This window comes from Cupressus sempervirens, chromosome 8 (genome assembly GCF_028749045.1).
Source record: "Cupressus sempervirens isolate cs-2001-9-10 chromosome 8, ASM2874904v1, whole genome shotgun sequence".
Classification (NCBI taxonomy): Eukaryota; Viridiplantae; Streptophyta; class Pinopsida; order Cupressales; family Cupressaceae; genus Cupressus; species Cupressus sempervirens.
In genome coordinates, this window is record NC_143125.1 from 381,672,391 (window position 1) to 381,687,670 (window position 15,280).

The 15,280-nt window shown below is 35.4% G+C and overlaps 1 protein-coding gene across 1 annotated transcript in view; it reads left to right on the forward strand.

Annotated features, from left to right (window-relative positions):
- The window catches only part of LOC149542896 (Nucleotidyltransferase family protein), a 129,459-nt gene that overhangs the window by 73,538 nt on the left and 40,641 nt on the right, over positions 1 to 15,280 (forward strand). The window contains exons 3-4 of the mRNA XM_089797814.1: positions 9,752 to 9,975; positions 10,097 to 10,160. Of these exons, the coding sequence (XP_089653940.1) occupies positions 9,752 to 9,975; positions 10,097 to 10,160 (288 nt within the window). The remainder of the gene's footprint in view (positions 1 to 9,751; positions 9,976 to 10,096; positions 10,161 to 15,280) is intronic.

Sequence of the window (15,280 nt, forward strand, 5' to 3'; positions counted from 1 at the left end):
TGCAATGCAACATAACAAATGTGATCCCACTCGAGAAGGAAATCTCTATCTGTAAGTAGTTGTAGGTAATTTTGTTTCATCTTCCTAATCGCTTCTCAGAGTGCATGTATCTCTGCAAGGGAAAAAACACTATCACCATGCTCATCTGTCAAAGGAGTACTCCAACCATAGGTGGCCAACATTTGACGAGCAACATCAAAATGCTTAACGGTTGTGGCAACCATCCTATCATTAACCTTCAATTGGCTTGCTAAATGATGATCCCTTTGTGACGAAATAATTCCACACAAAACTTCCAATTTGTCATCCTCACTATAGTACGAGGCTGAATCAATGTCACTCACCATATGATAAGCAACATCGTGTATGCTATCATCTAGGCACTCCTCAATATCTAGGGTTTTGTTGCTATGCACCTCATAGGATGGATTAACTGACGAGGTAGAAGCTTCTGATATAACAATATCTTCACACTTTTCCACTTCCAAGGTGGCTGCGTGTCCATCCACATCATGATCTTGGGATTCATTGTCGTCAAATGAATTTTTTGATTCGTTTTCTAATTTTTGATTTTTGCCTTCCATAAGGTCAGTTGTATGATGGTCACTAACTATTGGGAATTCATCATAGAGGCTTCTACATACTATGGGGATCTCTTGTTCCTCTTTCCTTTTGGTACTATTATCAAGTTGATCAATGGCTTCCCTATGTAAATTTTTGTAGCCATCCTCTGCAAGGAGACCTCGAGCCAAATCATAGCATTTATTTCTTATCATATCCATCTTGTTTTGCAGCCCTAACTGAAAGTCCACGTAATCAACGAAAGGAAATTCTTTTTGAAGCTTTGACGGGAATTTCTTGTAAACATTGTATAGTCTTCTCACTTTAGTTTTACATTCATCAGGATCTTTGACTTGCCCATCACGAGAGTACCTTGAATTGTTATTTTTTTGAAGGTTTGTTGTAGCCATGTTCTCGAGTTTTGCGTTTTCAAATCTTCCTGTCTTTCTATGCTTTTATTGAAAGACTGATCAAGATCTGTTGTACTGCTGCAATTAAATAGCTACTGAACTGTCACCTGTGGATGTCCTGCACTGAGATATGCCCCTGCGAAATATAGGTGACATTGTCTAGCTTTCTGAATTTGCCTCCGACTCAATGCCAATCACAGTAATTAAACTTCACAAATTGTGACCCTGTACTGATCTCACCTAAACTAAGCAGAAACTCCATCACTCGTTGCATATTCTGATTTCCATGGTGCAATTTTTTGCCGTCAATTTGTTTTGACTTTAACTTAATTTTGAGACCCGTAGTAACTGCATTTCATGTGTGTTAGATCATGTGCATAGTTTTATTTTCTAATAACATCGCTGCTATTTGACACACGAGAATATTGATATTTAATGTTAAGATAAACACCATTGTAATTATCTCTGCCCCAGTTATGAGTTTAAAATGCTGATCAGTGTGGATAGGAATTATATCAAATAGTTTCCAGTCATACTTAGACTGCTCTGGCCAAATTGAACTGATCTTTGTTTTAGATGTAAAATCAAAATACTGGTTATATTATTGAGGGGAATTTAGTCAAATAGTTACCGTGCGACTTGTATATGCAACCTGTATATGTTCTATGTCGCTGAACTCTGGAACCCGGTCAAGTATTTGTATTTTCCTTGACTCCTTTCAACATGCCCATTTAGCACTCACTGTGCAATTTCCCTTCATTGCTTTTCATGAATTCTCAGAAAAACACAGTTCTATGGTAGTCTTACTATATTGATGTCACTAAAAATGAATACAAAATCTTGCACCAGATTTCTAACAGATAAGGTTCCAGTCAAAAGAAAGTCCCAAATGCTGATAACATAGATGATGAAAAGTCTCAGATTAATACACAGGAAACTCAGATAAATGACAACAGAGGTAAATCCTAAACGTTGCTTATCAAATGATTTTAGTCCTATACAATATAACTTTTGGCATATAAAGATACCTGTAGTTGTTTGTAGACCTGCTCGACACTCCCTTGATAGCTGCAAACTCGTATGGCACTTTAGTTGCACTTCATACCTGTACACGACCTAGTTCTAGGTATTTCGAACCTTTACAGCTCAGTAGGTTGACACTGCTCTAACTCGAGTTTATATTGATGCCGCATGGAGTGTGGTTCAAACCACAATGAATTAATTCAACACCTACATTTTAATATTGCCTTGAGATATTCTGGGAGCAGTTCTCGTCTCAACGTCCTGACTGGTGCTTAATCACAACCCTGACATAGCCTCTACAAATCTCGTGAACTCACGGTTTCCTCCCGAAATCGCAGTTAGATGGTATTCACGTCGGCTCAAAACACTTTAATCACAGTTCAAAATACTCAATACAAAATGAAATGGCACCTGTGTATGGTCGAGTTTGGCGTGAAACACCTGCTGCCGGTTTGCCATTAGAAAATACCTCACATCTCTTTCTGTTTCCCACCTGCTACGCGATATTCGGATCCTGGTATTGACTCGCACGACCTCCCTACTTCCAACGCATATGCCACCTTGTTGTTAGACTCGGATGAATCTGCCTGCGACTCCAAACTCATTGTTTTTACAGGCACGCAATATTGGGTCTAGTGTACTCCCTCGCGGTTAGAATTTAGGGTATATCTTTGCACGTTTATCCAACTCCATTCCTGGTTCAAGCATTCGGGTTTTGCTTTTCCTTCTTAACCCTGCTTGGGTGAAACCTCCCACTGATAAAATGGATGGCACTTGTTTGTGTTCCTTTCACTTTCAGTGTGAGCTACTGTTTTATAAAAATAGTCACGTCTTCTACTCCCTGAATCAACTCGTAGTTTTCAAAGTGAGTTCAGTCATGGACCCGACATGATGACCTTCCTATTGGCACTTCATGTTGCTAATAGTGTAACAGTAAACCAATGAGGAACAATCATTAAAAACTCAGTGAATGATTTGAAAGCTGTATTTCCTCCTATCTATAACGTCTTTCTGTTGCTGTGATGTTACTCTCAAAAGAATGAGAAGGAAGACTCATTTACTCCCTTCACTGAACATTCTACCTTGCGGCCAGGATAACAGTCTTCCAAAATGAAGTTCAAATTTTTTTTTAGACATATAAATCAGGTATTTCGACTGCACATACCTCCACTTGATTTAGGGGCTGCAAGTTATCACTACTGACAGTATATGTATTCCTACAAGCAAACTGAATAATCCAATAAATGTCTTTGACCCAAGTAGTTTCCCCAGTTTTTTTTTTTTCCCTTCCCTGTAATTTAATTGCTCATAAAAGTTCATAGGTTGGCAGGAAAACCAGCTCTGATACCACTGTAATATCCCTTTACGGATATTTTGCCCATACCCTTGATATTTAAGTGCAGATTCAAATCCGGATAGTAAACCAATACTTAATCTAAATTCCAGAACATTAATCGTTCATAACCAGCAAATAAACATACGAGAAACTCCAGAAAAGAAATGTATTTATTTCCTCCAATAATCAGAAGTACATACTAAAACCAAGAGTTAACTCAAAAAACTCAAAATGCGCTACTATATTATCAGCAATACAATAACGTGCCACAACTCAAGTAATGCAATCTTATAAATAACAAATGACAGTCAGATTGGAAATATAAATGAAACCTGTAAGAAGGCTAGGTTTGCGTGCAACCTTCAAACACTTCTTCAAGGGTTTGCGTCCTAGAAGAAGAAACCAACAATTGTTTCCAGTTCCCAGATTAATATTTGCTTGAATATTATAATCTTCCTATCCCCTCATGTGTGGAGCTTGTTGTCCCTTTATAACTTTTCCCAACGTGATGCACGCTCTCTTAAGCAACGTGGGATAAAGCACCTTTTTCGTCCTTTAGTCACTTAAGTGAACATAGTAACTTTTAAAATAAAGTGACAAATTAAATGACTTCAATAGTCACTTAGTTAGGAAATCATATAATCATCAGGCATTAAAATATCTGACCAAATGAACTCAGATAATCACATGCAATAGCTCGTTGGAAAGCTCTCGGCGAGATGCTTCCAAACCAACACCGAGGTATCGAAAATACAGCGCTTTGTTTACTTACTAAAAATAGTAAGTATCCGGACAACCTGCCAAACTGCTCCGATGAGTCTGAAACTGGAAATGCCTAGGCCAAACTTCGAACTGAACCCTGCAAAGAACCTTTCCACCCTTGAAACCTAGGCAAAGTGAGCCAGCGCACAGAATTATAATGTCCCAAAAAAAAGGGACATTACAATTGCTCAAGCTAAGAGCATATGTTTGAGCTTTCTGGACTGTCTAGAACTTTAATATTCCATCTCAAAGTTAGTTGATACCAAATGATCTCATATCCTTTGTATTTATAAGAACATATCGAGGTGATTGATGGATTGAAATAAAGCTGTATTTGATCATTGAGTATTTTATCGAGTATTGCAAAATATAAAAATCATCCACGCGTCCTTAGAAGACTCCAACTTCCTTTGCATAGTTGATTTGGTGAAGAAAGGACTAGTTTAGTCTCACCTCACCACCAATAGTCTCTTACATTGAAGAATTATATTTCTTTTCCAGTTTGCTTCATCAGTTGAAGAGCATACATTGTGAAATCATTCGAATTTGCAAAATGGATGTCCTTTGAATGAACATTGTAAGACCCTTTGTGATACTCAAAGTTAAGTTCATGTTGAGTTGGAACCTTGGGGTTGTCTTAGTTGATCAGACAATTATATACATTCTTTAGCATCAAAAGTTCTTTATTCAAGAGAGGATTTGCTATTTGGTGTTTTCTTCTACGTGTTGAAGTGGTGCAAAACTCACATCATCAATTCTCCCTCGCACTTTGCAAGGAGTGGTTCATAACTGATGTTACCCTTGCAGATAGTGGGTTACTAAGTTGTGCCAAAATAATGAAACCATAAAGACTACCGTGCGCCCCTACGCAGTGAATGATAGTCTTAAGATTGAATTGAGGGATAGTTGGGCAAAATGTAGCTTAGTAGTTTGATGCATCTTGCTGTCTTGAAGGCCAGTGGTCAAGGTGAAGAAATCCACAAAATTACGTGGCGATATGAAGGCTGAGATGTATTCGACTTGTGATCCGATAAGGTTGTGAAGTTAACAAGTGACCTTGAGATGGCAAGGTAATAGTGAAGACAAAGTAAAATACATTGTGTGGCCCAATGAGGGTGGTAACCAAGAGGGTCATGAGACTGGAGGACAATGAGGTTAAGAAAGAAAATATTAAAGGTGCCATGGTGGATAAGCTTGACAACTCACCAAATAAAAAAAGGTCAATTGATATTTACCATCCACTATAGAAGATCAACGATTGAGATCTTAAAGTTTTGCACAATTATCAAGTTGATTGAGTTCACATGACTCAAATTTATTGTGACAAGACTAAGACAAGTTGTATTTGGGGGCTAATAAATTTAGGTTTTCTTGATCTTTTTAGCCACTTTGCATTCAATATTTCCAAGCAACGAAGCTTTGCACTAATGAAGGTGAATTTCCAACAATCAACAAGGGTTTCCAAGGAACAATTGAACTAACAAGTCATTTCTTTGTCTCCTGGTAGGTTTTATAAGTGGTTTTTAACTTGAATTTTTGTATTATAAACATGTTTTTTAGAGTAATTTAGTATTTGCAAACAAGAGCTCTAGTAGTTTAAGTATCAATCATTCAAAATGCGTAGGAAAGACGAGTCTTTAGCCCAAAAGGGGGAAACTTGAATATAGTAATGGAAAGTAAGTTTAAGTAAGATAACCTTTAATGGAATGTAACACGTTGGTTTACAATTTATCTTCTAACTCTATCCTCTAACACCTGGACAAGATGATAAATGTAAGCACAGTTGAACTAATCAAACAATAACCATTACTGACTAGTTCTCTGCTTATTTTAAAAGGTTGCAGCTACCTTCTTATGATTAAGGAAAAAAGGAATAACGCCAAGGGTTGATTTTAACATGAAAGTAGTAAGGAAAAATTTTAGCAAGAAAGCTTATAAAGGCATATTGTACATTCAAAGGAAAAAGTAATAACTGAAGATAGAAGAACTTTATATTAATTTAAAGGTATCCATTCACAGATATGAAATTAAACATCAATTCAAAATGTTTTGATTAGTCAATCACAATTCACCCAAAAGATCCTAATTTTTTTTGAAAAACATATTTAAATACCATTAAGTAATGGTTTCAAGAACTGTTACTAAGCACTAGTCCCTTAAAATTGAAAAGAAATTAAAGCATTGAAAATGAAAAATCACGAAATTCTTGAAGAGTTTAGCTTCCATATTCCACGAGCCTTTGACATTAGTCGTATCGACTATTGTGATTCCTTTATTGGTTCAATTTCCCTTACCCTCCAATGATATTCCAAGTACTTACTGACATAAAATTTGTCGTTTTCATAGTCGGGGACAATAGTAACTTGCAATTTAGTTCTCCACCTAGCCAGTTCTCTTTCGACATCTATGATTTTCCTCTGGAATAACTGTGTCCACAACTTTGAGACCTCTGAGTATCAAATATGGGCTACTTTGTCGGTCTAGTATCTCAATGTCACCTTTTTGCACCTTTTCAATCTTCTCTGACAACAACTCATTGTATTGCTTTTTGACCTTTTCCACCTTGATAACCTTTTCTTCGAATTCATTAGTCAAATCTACATCTATGGAATTAAAGTCACTCTTAATATCAACCAGGCGGTGGGCAAATCCTTCAAGGGTTTGGCCGAGACAACTGATCAAATCATTGTACAACGAGAGCTTCCACTTGATGGAAAATAAACATGAAGGCTTCCTATCTGCTGGGATTCAATTCTAGCATGCTCCTAAGATTTTCAGAGAGAAAGTACTAGCTTCTCTGATCTTCCCTTGTCTTGTACAACTCCAAGACTAGGGTTTGCCTTTTATTGGGAATGGTTGTATATAAACTCCTAAGAGATGTCAAATGTGCAACACCTGTTCCCGCATTTGTTCTATCCACTGTGCTAATGCTTGAGTTTTTCCAATTCGATCTTTAAATTGGTCGAGAACTTTTGCATCTTGAATGGCTAGAGGAGTGTAAGTCTCTCCTTTGAGAGAGCTTATGATAAAGGTCACCAATTCTTTATAGGGATGAACTTGTGCAAGGTGCTCTTGTAGCTCATGGTTTTACCTCTTCAATTCTTGAGCTTTCTCATTCTCTTTAACATGGAAATTAGCACAATAGGCTTCACTGTCTAGATTGGCAGGCCCCATTTCAACGTGTGAGACATTATAATCGACCAATGTAACAACATTGGCACTTGTGCTTCTGATAGGCTCTGCTATCTCTAGGATATGGTGCATTGTGTTAGCATTTGCAACAACCCTAGACATTCTTTTAACCCTCTTTGGCTTCTTTGAACTATGAAAGAGTAGGGCGACAATGTCCACTTCATCATTTCTAGGGTGACCTTTCTTCTCTTCTTCTCTACCTCTTGAGTTAGCCAAACAGGGGAAGTAAGATTGGCTATGGCACTACTTGCCCCTAATGAAGATGGAAGGGTTACAGGAGTAGTAGACACATAGGAGGAAGGAATCTCCATGATGGATGCAATGGTGGTATCTTGCATGATTTGCTGGTATGTGGCATTGGGGTTGCCCTCACTCCTTTGTTTTGTAGGAGTAACCTCTTCCTCTAGCTCACAAGCACCCTTAATACCAATCCTGTTTTCATTTGGCTGCTCTCCGTCTCCCCCACTTTGGGTATCTTCTTTAGCGTGTTGAACAATTGTATTTTCATCAATTACTAGAGGAGTATTAAGGGTCTCGCCTTGAGTAGAGGGGCCAACAAATGTCTCCTCATTGGTGTGTACAATCTTGTTTCCCAATTTTTGTTCCAGCTAGTCCATCGTTCTTTTGATTAGAGGGGCTCTTCGTGTTTCCATATCAAAGACCTCTGAAACTTCAGTATATATTCTGGGGACGCCCGTATCCTTTAACTTTTGAAATTTGAGATCAATAACAATATCCTCCTCTTGTGCGGCAACAGAGATATTCAAATTGATCCTAAAGGATTGATTCTAGTGCAGAGTGATCCTTGTAGAATTCTTTCTAAACATCTCCTCTTTATCAACACAATTTGCCCAAAAGTCTTCCAATGCAGGCATGTGAATATGTATTCTAGCACTGTACAAGTTCATCCTAGCAAAACCCTTATTTTCAAACTAAATTCTCTTAGGTAGAGGGGAGAGGTGATAGCTTTCCAAAATTTTCTCGATGCTTTTACTGGCTATGGCAGTTTTAGAGGAATAGAATGACATTGAATCATGGAAGGTAAAATCTGTCTTCACCATATTAGATTATTTTACATTTACCACAACCATTTGGTGATGGGCCTCTAAAAATACCAGAAAATCTAAAGGGTATCTAGGTAGTCACAAAGTTTCTTTCTCAAAGCTTCCTATTCTCATATAGGCAAATTGCCTGAATTGGGTAAACTCTTATTAAATAAAAAATAACGAAAATAAGATTTTGTCTATTACATTAATTTTGAATTTTCAGTTAAATATCTCAAAGCTTCATATTCTCACATATGTGAATTGTCTGACTTGGGTAAACACGCTGCCAAAACTTTGGACAAAGTCGGCAGCTTCCTAGGATAATCGCATGTAGGGTTTTCCCTCCAATTCTCTAACCAACCTCATTAGGAAGACATTATTTACCAAGGCGAAATGGGGGTCACTTTTGCATACACTGAGTTGGGGAAATACTTTATTAACAGGAGCTGAGGCAGGAGTTAAACCTTCTCAGATGCTCTTATAATTGCAATGAGATACAGTAGCATAGAAGAAAAATAGAACTCTGATTTCTGGGGAAAATCTTTCAACTGAGCATGGAGATGGGAACATATAAGACCAGCCCATTGAACATAGTTTCTCTTTCCACAAACCTATTGGATAAACATAAACATCCAGAATTCAAAGCTTTCAGAACTAGGGTTGCCAACTACCTGGTGTAATAATGTGATAACATCAGCAGTAGGCTCTGTGAAATGAGATTTCTTCAATTTATTAGGCAATTGGGACTTGCCTTACTGTGTTGAGCCAACCCTTAGTGACGCTGTTGAGGCAAAAATCCATGTGGTCCTTGAAATATTCGTGTCCAGCCTTGATGAAAAGTCTCTCCATTATGTGATCACAGGGGATGCCCAGGGCCCGTACAATGCTCTCAGAATTGATCATTGCTATCACTCTCCCGTCAGACGTTTGGATTTCCTCGTCAGCTGGGTGATAATGTTTCACATGGGCGGCTACCAGTTCAGGGCATTGCTTGGCTGAAGGAAAACCTCCTGTGTGTAAACAATTCTATTTTTCTTTTCTTACTTAGAGTTGCATGAAGCATAGAAGTAGATGATATAAAAATGAGGAAACCTATTTGAGTAGCATTAATGATTAATTAGCCACTGTGCAAATTTATGAATAACTATCAAAATAATTCAAGAAATAAATTTGAAAACCTAAAATATTGCTGTTACTAAAGTAAAATCCTAGACCCTTAAATACTGTTTTGAGATTTGCCTCTGCTGTTGTATTAAAAAAGTGCTTTTTGAAATTTAATGTTTTCTTCTTTTTGCATTTGTGGTGAAGGCTAATTTACTTTGTTGAGTTAGTGTTTGAGGAGTAAGGTAGACAATGTAAAGTCTTTTCTTTATATATTTTCTTTTTGTATATTTCAAATACCTAGCTTTTGCCAAATGCAGGCTCTGACTCATGCAAGAGTACCTATTGTGAAATTTACCGATCCAGCAACTAATATATCTTGTGACATCTGCATCAACAATATTCTTGCAATAGTAAATACAAAGCTTCTTCATGACTATGCACAAATAGATATTCGACTACAGCAACTTGCTTTCATGGTTAAGCATTGGGCAAAATGTCGGAAGATCAATGAGACATATCAGGGCACTCTTTCAAGCTATGCGTGAGTGACATAATGCTTATCTCTGTTGGTTGTTTCATGCAAGATACAAATCTAGTATGTGTCAATAGTTCAAGAATTAATAGCATTTTATTATCCACAGCCACTAATTTTAACTTTACAGGTATGTGCTTATGTGCATCCACTTCTTACAGCAGCGTATACCGGCAATTCTTCCTTGCTTACAGGTGAGTGGATTTGAAACTCCCATCAGAAATGATTTCTTTCAAGTTTTCGTTTCTCTAGGACTACAGAATTCTATTTTTCTTGCCATTTTCCAATACCGGTACAAATAAAATTAATCTATTATGAGAACAGGAACACAGAGTACTCTTATTGTCTAAGAACATACTCATGCTTGTGTACTCATTTCCTACAATGTGTTCAATATTTTTAATTTTGTTTGCCTTAGTCCAAGGATCAAATATTTGTAAACATTGAAAATCTTGCAGGAGCTTGTCAGTCATGAGGATGAAATTTCTTAGTTGTTTCTTTTGTAGAATTATTCAAATAATGTCCAACTTATGTTTTTGAAAATGGCTAAAAAGAGACCATTGTAGAAGCAAGAAATAGTTATTTATAGTTGAGTTCTTCACCGAATGTATAACATACCATACCTGACATCGAGTGTAACTGGATACATTTAGGTCTGTAAAGAGTACCCTCCTTATATTGTAACTTTTGTATTTGATTTCTAGCAAGTTCTGGCACTGTTACTTAAGGTGTTTTTCATTTTTTCTGTATGTTTGGATCTTTTGATGTGCACATGAACACTTTATCTTCACCATTTATTGTTTGATTATTTTAAACTATACTTTCTTTTTTGTTTTCCATGTCCTTTTGTATGACACAGTTGGCTATTTTTTTATTCTTTTGTATTGAAGAATGCATTGAATTGGATGTTGTAATAGTGGTTGAAGGGCTTTTTCCAGTACCTTTTATTGATATTAGAATGTGCAATCCTGACTTATGGGGAGAATTTGGGTTTTCAAAAGTAAAAAATTTACAAACTCAACAAAGATAATGGTCAAAACACGAAATGCACAGAAATACTAAATCACAACCAAATTGCAAACACTTGTTCTCTTCGAGAGAACACATAAGTAGCTTGTCAGAAGGCTCAGAACAATCAGTGTAGTGCAGGTTCCTGTTATTAATGGGCTTTTACTTGCAATGAAGATGCCATTACAATAGTTTTTTTTCTACCTGCTATCAAATGTTCCTCCAGTAAACCCTGTGGCGAATTACGTATGATTCTTTATCAGATTAGCTTCTGCATCTTATGATTTTCTGTTCGTTTACTTGAGGAGCTAGGTCATATAGCTTCTTGCGAATCAGACAAGGACTTAAGTAATGCTATTGTTAGGATGTCTTTTAATGACAATGCAATCCAATTGAACATTTCCATGATAAGTGATGAAGCATGGATACCCATTTTTTATATTTCTTGTGGAATTTGTAGTTTCACATGCTATTGAATACATCCTATCTGCTTTGCAGGAGAGATTCTAATATACCTGTATCTAATATTGAATGCTTAACATCAGTTGTTGGATATGCCTTGTTGACATAAGCAATTAAATTTGGAAACTCTGCAGAATGTCGATAATGTGTGAAACATAATGACTTGTATTTAATAAAACAATTGAAATGACAACAAATGAAAATAGTATCTATCTGACATAAAAAGAGTGATATACGCATATATATTAATGGATTCATTTTGTTTAAATCAAGGAATTCAGTGTCGCAATAGGAAAAATGCCCCATGTTTTGTGACCTGGCCTGATATATTTCGTTTCAAAAATGCATACCTGGAGAAGTTTTGTTTGAGACACGAAGTTCCTTGACGAAATCTATTTGGGGTTTTGTTTGAAATTGGTTGCCGTTGAAAACATGAAACCCTTAATTCTGTACTGATTATATTTTCATTGCATGGAGAAGTTGCTGAAGAGGTGCATTGTCATAGTTATATTTCAATAATTTTCCTTGGATGTACAGTCCACCATAAACATTCCTGACATGTATAAAAGGCTATCATTGATAAGCATGACAAGGTTGGTGATGGTTTGGATTGGAATTCTTCATTGTTGTACCTGTAACCCAAAACAACCATTTAGTTGTTTTGAACAAATCTCTCAAATTCTGACCAATTGTCGGAGTAGACTGCCTCTCATTTATTTTGGACAATAGGGAAAAGTGTTATAAAACTTCCAAATCAGAAATGAGAAAACGGGTGATACATTATTATAGCCAACTAGTGGTCGCCCCAAATAGAAAGGAAAGCTCAAAACATCTATTCTATTTTGTAAATTTCATAAATGAAGACCTAATTGAGCTATGTAATAAGTTATTAAGTTAATAATACAAGTATGAGAATTATAAAAAAGCCTAAAATAAGGATTAACTTCACATAACCACATAACATGCATAGAATTATAATAATGAAATTAGCCACATACTTGCAAAACTCGCGAGCCAGCCAATTGCCTGGTGAGTCACTCTCCCAATAATATATTGATGGGTTTTTGTAAATCTTTTGGCAACTTTTTCTTATAAAATTTCGGTTTTTCCTGAAAAAACTCATCCAAATTCATAGAATTTAGTTTATCTTGCTTGTAGTCAAAAGAATATTTTCATTGGCAATGAACTTCAATCTCTTTTTTCATTTTCTCTAAACTTTTTAATCGGGGGCAGAGCCCCCAAATCTCAACTTTCATTCCATACCATTTACATCATTGGGTTTTTCTCCTATCTAACACATAATGCAGTCTATCATTGCTTCTCTTCAATCCCATTGATATCTCCACTCCGAAACCCCCACTAGATATTGGGATCTCTTGTGATATAAATTCTAATTTTGATTTATATATGATGAAAATTAGTTTTATGCTAAAAATGTTGTACTTATGTGTGTTTTGAAGAATGTTTTTTTTTTAAATTGAATTTTACAATGTATGATAAATTTGCTGTTTTTTTTTCTCAATTTTTGAAGTATTTTGGGTCAGTCGAGTCATTGCTGAGTCTGAGTTTTTCAGCTATGCATATAATGATGTTAATTACTCAAAATTGAATGCCACGATAGAGTATTATCAACATCACTGACATTATTCATCAAAATTAAAATTATGTGAGCTATATGGCTTGTCAAATAATGAAGATTTTTGGGCAGCAGTAACACTCAAGTCTGCTTGATTAGGCTCCACATTTTACAACTTTGCTGCTTTCTCTTCTAGTACATTTCTTTTTGCAAAAGAAGGTACAAGTCGGAATGCATATAAAGTATCTCATATTTTTTTTATACCAATGGCAATAAGCAGTTCTTTACGAAGTGGATGGTGGACGGAGGAGTTTATTGCTATTTTTCTTTTATGAAAATGACTATCAATGAAACATCTGCTTTTCCCAGGTCTTAACTAACACCTAACATATCAAAGAAATACAATTATTACTTCATTTTCATATGAAGACAGTTATATCATTTATGTTCATGTGAATGAGATTAACGGTTACAATCAGTTAAATGGAAATCTAATAACTAACAATTGAAGTCACCGTTAATGAATTTACTAAGGAAATTAAAAAAATCTACATACCATAGAGTTTCGAAACTGAAATCCGTCTAGGGATGCTTCTACAAAACCTAGGTAAGTTCATAAATACCACTTAGGAACAAACAACAATTATCATCAGATACTATTGTATCAATTAGGGCATCAATTATCATTGTATCATTTAGGGCGCAGATACCACTGTATCATTTAGGAGATCAGATACCTCTATCATTTAGGGGATCGAATACCACAGTATCATTTCATTTTCTTTCTATTGCTAATTATAGCAATGACACAGTTAGAAGGTACGCTCATATTCATTATAACAATAAATGAAAGACATAAATATCAATCCATTAGATAAACTTATCTCTTGTATATAGATATATTCCATGTTTTGTTGGATGATCAACCGATTTAACTGGTTGCCAATTACATTGACGAGAAGAATTACTTTCATTAAAGGATATAATTGATACGATGATATAAACTAATCCATCTTATCTTCTATAAAGTATGGTCCTGTTATTGCTCAAGTTTGGTACTTAATCTTATTCTTGTAAAAAGTTTGCCCAAAGTCTGTCAGATGAACCTGACACGTATGTTGCCATTTCTATGGTGAATTTGCAAATCTGTAGTAGGACCCAGGTTGAATTTAACCAACATTTTTTTTCCTAATAGTTTTCCTTGGGTCTTGTTGGTCATCAAAATCGTTGATTAGGAACCTACAAGCCTTGCCTGTTGGATGCTGAGATATCTAATTGATTTTGGCCAACTTGACAGGATCAGTCAAATTGATTCAAATCCTCCGTGCTTTTGGCTTCGCTGAACCAATGTCTATACACCTGATCTTGAATAGCAATACTTGGATCCAAGATGTTTTATAGCGAATAGATGTAATGCAAAAACAACTTCCTTAAATGGCAATATTTTAAGGAAGGCTTCTTGATTGCGACCGCTAAATATTATTCTTCAAAATTTAATTATTTTAATGGAGTTGTGAATGCTGAAATACGATTAAGGTTGAATTACTAAAAAAAATAAAATATTAAACCTTAACAGAAAAAGATCAAAATATTGCTAGCAAATAGATAGAGAAAAATGAGCGATTAAAGATCAGTGCTGAAATTCAGATGGGCGATAGAGTCAAATTTATAAATTTTCTACATACAACTTTATGACATTATGATATTAAATCTATAAACAATTCAATTATTGGGATATGTCAAATTATTTTATTTTGTGCATATTAAAACCAATCTATAATGTTTTAACCATTAAAACGACAAAATAGATACAAATAAGAAAACAATTATAATATTCCACAATATTTGTATTTTCGAGCTTAAATAGCAACAAATAATTTAATCCACCTATCCCAATAATAAATTAATTATATTAAAAAAAAATCATAAAGGGTGAACTATATAATATTTGTATTTTAAAGCAAATAAAATTCTCACTGATTATACTATGAAGAAATTCGTGTTTGAGGACACTCCAATACAGATGCTCCACTCAACACAATTAAATCCCACAGAATATTGCAATGTGTGCTCAATATTTCAACATCCAATAGCTTAGTTTAGGTTCGATCTCTTCTAGCAGAGGAATTTTAAAAATCTGTCTTAGGAATGCAATAAAGTTTATTTGAATGAATCAATTTTGTCCTTTTTGGATTTTTACATTACATATTTATAAATGTATAGATAGTTATATGGTTGCCACCCAAACTATCGTATCTCTTCATGACT